This window comes from Monopterus albus, unplaced genomic scaffold, assembly GCF_001952655.1.
Source record: "Monopterus albus unplaced genomic scaffold, M_albus_1.0 scaffold21.1, whole genome shotgun sequence".
Lineage (NCBI taxonomy): Eukaryota > Metazoa > Chordata > Actinopteri > Synbranchiformes > Synbranchidae > Monopterus > Monopterus albus.
The window spans coordinates 4,068,834-4,075,818 of NW_018127901.1; the positions used below are offsets into that span (position 1 = coordinate 4,068,834).

General features: G+C 42.0%; 1 protein-coding gene across 3 annotated transcripts in view; it reads right to left on the reverse strand.

Moving 5' to 3' along the window:
* The window catches only part of afg2a (AFG2 AAA ATPase homolog A), a 101,130-nt gene that overhangs the window by 77,001 nt on the left and 17,144 nt on the right, over positions 1-6,985 (reverse strand). For all 3 annotated transcript variants that reach the window (XM_020594068.1, XM_020594067.1, XM_020594069.1), the window contains exons 11-12: positions 5,966-6,120; positions 46-255 (exon numbers count right to left, since the gene is read on the reverse strand). In XM_020594068.1, the coding sequence (XP_020449724.1) occupies positions 46-255; positions 5,966-6,120 (365 nt within the window). The remainder of the gene's footprint in view (positions 1-45; positions 256-5,965; positions 6,121-6,985) is intronic.

Consider the following 6,985-nt stretch of genomic DNA (forward strand, 5'->3'; position numbering starts at 1 on the left):
TATATATAAAATAAGCGGAAGTATGACTGAATTATGAAAACTTACTTTAATAGCCAGAAAGTTGAGGCCACTTTCATTGGCCAGAGCCTTGGCTATCATGGTCTTGGAGCAGCCTGGGGGCCCGTAGAGCAGCACTCCTTTAGGTGGTTGGATCCCCATGCGGGTGAAGGCCTCGGGGTGCCTCAGAGGCCACTCAACAGCCTGCTTCAGTTTCAGCTTCACCTCCTCCATCCCACCTACATCCGACCAGTGAACCTGGAATTAGGAAACAAGATAAAATCAATAAGCTAAGATTTGTGTATTTTAATAAAGAGAATGATAGAAATCTTTATTTAAATGTGCACTGCGGTGCTGTGGCAAGCTACCACTTTGTGGCATGCCTTTGGTATGGATGAATTAACATTAACAACATACCTTAACATACCTCATGAATGAATGAATAAATAAATACCTTTTTAAGAAAGATCCTATAATCTATATTTTTTTACTTCAACATGTCACAAATCCATGCATTTCCACTTTAAGGCATTTATTTTGATGTACTTCTGCTTCCCTCTCTGACCTGTTTCCAGCTTTACCATGCTCACGATTTGCACTTGAGCACTGATGATGTGGACTTGGACCCGAGGATTGACTGCGTTCAGAGTTGGAAGTTGGTGATGAGGACTTTTTTTTGCAACAGGCCATAATAGTTTGGCTAAGATACTGATATTAAAACCTGTTCAGCCACACCATGCTCTACCTGGCGTACTTCCATTTAACAGTACATTCTGCCTTTCTATAAATGATTTTTGTTTATCAATCAATATGGTGATACAATACACGTTAGACAATGTAGAATCTCAAGATTTGATGCTTGCAAACCAAGAAATGATGCATTTAATGTAGATCTTGATGACTTGGACTCAGGTAATAGGGGCCTGACTTAGACTCAACTTAGATTCGACTTGGACTAAAACACTGGGGACTCAAGACTTGATTCGGACTCGAGGCTTAGTGACTTGACTGCACCAATGCTCAATAGGCTCCAATACATTAACCAAGTATTCTGTACTTAGGTCTCTATCCCATGCTCACAGTTTGCTGAACTGTCATCAAAAAAGTGCCCAGTGTTACTCGTCTGCGTCTCTCACAGCACTCATGTTCCACATTCCTCTCTCAGTTTCCACCTCGTTGCTGGACTGAGCAATTGCCTGCGATCACCATTCACAGATTCTAGTCAGTGTTTTGTTCCAAGTGTTAGGTATTTTTAGTCAGATAGAAATTGGATAGATACTTTATGTATTAGAAATGTTTAGTGGAGATAGGATGTCTAGTTAGACTGTTAAATGCTTAGTCATGCTTATGAGTTTCTACAGGGTACATCTGGTCAAGGATAACTAGAGAGAAGAGTTGATGACTGTCAGCAGACAGGGTGTTTAATATTATTATTATGACGTGTATAACTGTAGCCTTAGCCATAATATGTTCTTATGTTTAAGTCACGACATGTACTAGAGGTCGTGTGAGAATGTTTTTAGCTACACACCACTTAACCAACAGACACACACACATTGATTTGCTTCATGTTTTGACTACTGCTATGGCCAGCTGCAAGGCTGGTAAGAGAGACGTCTCGGTTGACGTTTCTGTGTAGTATGGGGCTAGCCCAACCGAGGGGATATAATGTATAGGCCTGGTGGGTTCAGGGTCTTTCATCTTACATCTGCCTGCGTGCATGTTGGAGGTGCAAGACACTTGAGCGTGTAATGTTAATTTTACCTGTGATCCTTTGAATAAATCAGCACTGTTTTGAAGTTACTTGGACTGCCTCGTCTCTCAGAGTTAGCATGGTAAGACGGACCCTACCCTACACAAGCCTCATGTTTCTCATATATGGACTCTGGATTCTGGTCAGTAATGTCACTTCAAGTTTCATGCCCATGTAGAGGTAGAATTATTGAAAGTAGAAGAAGAGTGCAAACCTGTCTGGAATCCAGTCAAAGATGTTGAATTAAACTGCATCAGGTTCTGAGCAATCAGTCACACAACAACATGTATCATAAATTATACTAGAAGTGGAAAATAATGAGTGGCCAGGTTCTGATAAATGGTCACCACCGGCCTAATGTACCACTCTAACTCACTCGGGGTCTTCTAAGTATGATACATTTCTAATCTATGGCAGTTCCAACACAAACACATCAGCCAACAATGAATGCAACAGGCCAAATGAGCTCTGACTGCACGCTGATGTCACGGATGTTCTCATGTAACCTGCCTGGAGGACCTTTTCAACTTTCTGTCCGCCCAATTAAATTGCAGAGAACTGAGAGTTCTTCCAGACTGATGACGGGGGTCGGGGGAGAGGAGAGACGTGAGATATAAAAGCATATTTGGAAGGAGATGGAGAAACTGAGGGCTTGGGTTGAATCAGGGAGACTCTGGATAGAGTGAACAACAACAGAGGGAGCTGGCCAACTGCTGTCTGTCTGACAGATGGAGGGAGGGAGGGACGGAGAGGGTCCTGCAGTGAACAACCGGAGGAGATAGAGCAGATAAGGAAGAGAAGCCTTCATCCAAATCTCTCTTAAGCCAGTACTCATCCACACTTTGAGCCATTTCCTCCATACCTCTTTTCATCCTTCTTTATATTTTTCTTTTTCTGCATGTCATCTGTCTTTTTTAAATCTACCTTCACGTTGGCTTTTTCCCTCTGTCTTTGTTTTCTGTCTGCACTCCTTTCTTTCTTCCCACATTGGGCACTGTCTGATCACATTCACGTCCCAGAATAAACCCGGTTACTGGGCAAAATCACCAAAACTAGCTTTCTCTAGGAGAATTAGGGAAGCCAAGTTTCTCTATTCCCCAGGTCATTCAAACCACATCTCATTAAAGAAATCAAATTTAGTGCTAAAATGAGTTGCTGATTAATCCATTAGTTGCTCAAAGAAAAAAAAAATCACCATTAATCTTGATGTTTGATCATTTCCATATGTTGTTTGGTGAGAAGATGACATCAAAAACTTTCTAGTTCCATTTCCTAAAAAATGAGGATTTGCTGGTTGAAGCTAAAACATGTCAATGCAAAGTGAATCTCTTTGGGTTTTGGACTGTTGGACAAACAAACATATCTGAACACGTCACCATGAGCTCTGATAGGCATCGTCGTGTTCTAACATCTTGTAGAATAAATGATTAGTTGGCAAAATAATCCTCAGTTGCAGTTCCCTAATCAAATTACTGCAAACAGCTACCAGGTTACTTAAAGTGAGTGGATATAAATGCAGTGTTCCTCCACTTTCCTACCTTCTACATTCCCCACATCCTCCTGTGTCTTATCTCCACTGCACTGCCTTTCTTTCCTCTCTCACTATCATGCCATCTTTCACTCTCTCCATGTAATACCGCTGCTTGCCCCTCTCCCTTTCTCACTCTGACTTCCTCCTCTCTGTCACACATACTCCCCCCACTCTTCATCCAGAGGTAACACATCCCAGGCCACCGGCGCCGTCTCTGGGGAACGAAGCACCTAATGGAAACCTGGCGTCTAGCCACAGAAATACCGAACAATTTATGGAGAGTGCTGAGCCAGAGAGCGGAAAGGACAGACGGAGGGGAGAGGGGGAGAGAAGAGAAGAGATGGGGGGGGGGAGTGGTGTGGAGATGAGGAGATAGGCCGGAAGCAGGCGAGCGTACCAGAGTGCTTATTTGAAGGCCTAGAGAGGAATAAAATGAAATAAAGAGTGGAGTGAGATAAAAGAAATAGACAGAAATGGAGGAACCAGGCGAGCGAGAGCAGACAAGTATTGATGAAGAAACAAGGAAAAGCCAAGAGAACAGAATCACAAGAGACGTGTTATAAACAGAAGGTCTGTCTGACCCTACAGAGGCCAGTATTTTATGAAGTATAAGATGCTAAACCCCATTTAAAGTTCAACTCTTTTGGAATAATATCAACACCCAGTTTAGCAGAATGGTGTAATGCACCACTACAAATGTTGCAGCTTGGATTTTGAACAGAAGGATCCCAGGGCTGGTGAAGGCTAAGGTACTGACATCCTAAGACAGTCCAGTATGATAACAGCTGAAAGCTCCAGAGCAAGTAAGTTAATGAACTTTGAGCTGAAATACAACACTGCCAAGTCTCATCTTCCCCTCTCTTGTAGCATTTTTGGTTAGGTGTCCGCAGACACCTCAAGCGCTGTGTCTTCCCCCTTCTTCTCTCTCAGTTATTATCTTTTACTGTTGTTTTGTGAACTTTACAAAAGGGCCTGTCAGGCTCTGGCCCTTTGATGGGGTGGAAAGGGGGTGTGGGGGACTTCTCAGACAAAAAAAGGGGGAGACAGAGAGAAAATGTAAAAGGAGAAATAAATGGGCTTGTTACATACACAGCTGCCAAATGAAAATATTAAAGCCAGACTGCAGGGTGAGTGATGACCATAAAAAAAAAAGAAAGAAAGAAAAAACCAGTTGGGTAAACGAGAGATGTTAAAATAAGGAAGAATATCTTGTCACAATACAAAGGATTAAGAATGTACTTTCAGGGTTCTTTACATGTAAATATAATGTAAATTGAGAGCTATAAACTGTAAAATTCAAATCTCTAGATACGTGATCTGAGAAGGTTCCCGAGGAACTCGAGTTCATTCATCCGGCACCACTGGAAGTTTCTTATATAAAATAGATTAGAAACAAATGTTTGCACTCATGTGGATATAATCAAGTCCGAAAAAAATACACACAAACTAAACTCTCTTGTTTCCAGGAACCAGCCGCAAGGACTGAACACCACTGGGTGAGTTCAGTACAGAGCACTGAGAGAGAACAGGGGAGGCGGGAGGGGGTGAAGGGATAGGAAGGACGTTTCTCCTTCTTCTCCTGTTTCTCCTTTTTGGTTGCTGGCAATAACCGCCAATGACCCAATCTGCTTTCAATTACCGGTAGGGGATGATGTTAGCCCTCTTCCTGTCCGTTATGTCTTGCACATGCAAAGTCCAAAACATCCTGAAGTCTCACCACTGTCCTCTCATCTTTCCTTCCCCTCCCTCCCACTTCCCCCTCCATTCACTGAAAGCAAAGTGATTCATCTTCATTGCAGTGGAGGGTAAAAATGGCCACAGGGTCATTTCCACTCTTCCTCAGCCTGACCCCATCCTTTAAGTGCTGGTGATTCACTGGTCCAAAGAGTAGTTAAGGGACGTTCTGAATGTGCATTTGAGCAGAGAAGGGAGGCACGGCTGCTGCTGATGAGCTTTTAGTTTTTCCTTTTGGCAATATATGCTGACATTTTTTTGGTTTTAAATTTGTTTTGTGCTGTAAATGAATCAAAGATGGCATGATGTAAACCAATCTGCTTCTGTCTAGGGGCACTGCTAGTCTGAATGCCACTGAGATGCAACTAACTCCGATTACAAACACAGGATCTGATAGTTGTATTAAACATGCCACAAACTACAATCCATGTAACCAACTGTTCTTTCTTTCCTCTTCACCTTGTAGTGCTACAAACAGACTGGTTATATCTCAATTTGAGTTAGAAGCAACCATTCACCCTTTGCTCTTTAACTCCTTATTCACTTACCTTAGCAAGACATCTCTGTATTGGCCACATGCCGTCACAAAGTTTCTTTACACTGGCTCCCTGTTAAGTCTCTATGTTGTTTTGATATTGCCACAATATTTCACCAGCAACTGTCTCAGGTCTTCTGATCTAGACTCGCTGTACTGTACCATCAAGTCCAGGCTTAAAGGTAAGACTGTTGTTTGCTATTTCGTTTGCTTCGCCAAACCTTTAGAAGTCAGTCTCTTGACTTTAGATCTGAGATCTGCATCTTTGACATGAAGATGCCAACATTAACCAACCACACTGAAAACAATGCTGACAGCTTTCCAGCTATTCTAAAAGGATTGAGAGGAATCGTACACAAATGAGCAGAAAGTACGAGTGAATGAAGGGGAGGGATTGGCTACTGAGAGATCTTACCTTGGGAACATCGATAGCAACCTCCCTCATGGCACTGGGCTTCACAACAGACAGGGCCCACTGGAGGTCCTGTAGAGTGACCGTCAGCGTCCCCATCAGCTGCTGGTCTGATGGTTGGTGGGAAGCTCTCAGTGCTCGCCTCAGTGCATGCAAACCTGTAGAAAGAGGATTTACACACCGTAGACCTTTCAGTGGATGAGAACAAGAAAAATAGTTTCTTCTGAACTTTTCTCAACAAAGTTATGGTGTAAAATGAATAAAAAATATATAAATAAACTTGGATTTGGCACAGGCTTAAGCAAAAGTTTAGAAAATTAGACTCAGAGAAGCCAACGTAATGATGCCATGGCGTAAAGAGATGGAAAGAAGGTTTGTATAAAGACAAGTTTCAGTTGAACAGTAAAGACCTTCAAAGCTGCAAAAAATAAATAAATAAATAAAAATAAGTTGACCAAAGAGAAAACAAAACATATGATTTGATGCATAAAAAAGGAAACAAAACTGGTGTTTGCCTGAAGAAGCAACACGTGTGTTATTGTGGCTTCAGGGTTTTCATCCCAAACAAAATGCACCCAGTTCAACTTTTTACTCAAAACATTCAGGCTTGTACACGCTTTGACGATACACACCTAGCAAATGCAAATCTCAAAATGAACACTAATTCCTCTTTTGATGGAGAAAATAATTGGGCCTGCATTACTGGGGAGAAAAGAGGGTAGGCCAAAGGGAAGGGAAGTGTAATTGAAGCGCTTAAGGTTTGTATACCTCGGTTTCAGGAACTTCAGCATCTCAACAAGAATAAGATTGCAAAGCAAACATTCATGTGTCAATATCAAGAATGAGCTTTTGTTTGACTCTGCCAAAGAGTTCAGAGCAGGTTGATCCAACAAAGTCTGGGCACAGGCAGCTCTGCACTATGCTGAGGTGATGAGTGAGCACACACATACAGCACATACTTTAAAAAAAGCAGAAGGAACAAAAAAGGTTTTATTTATTCAAATGAAAGGTTATCAAGCATAC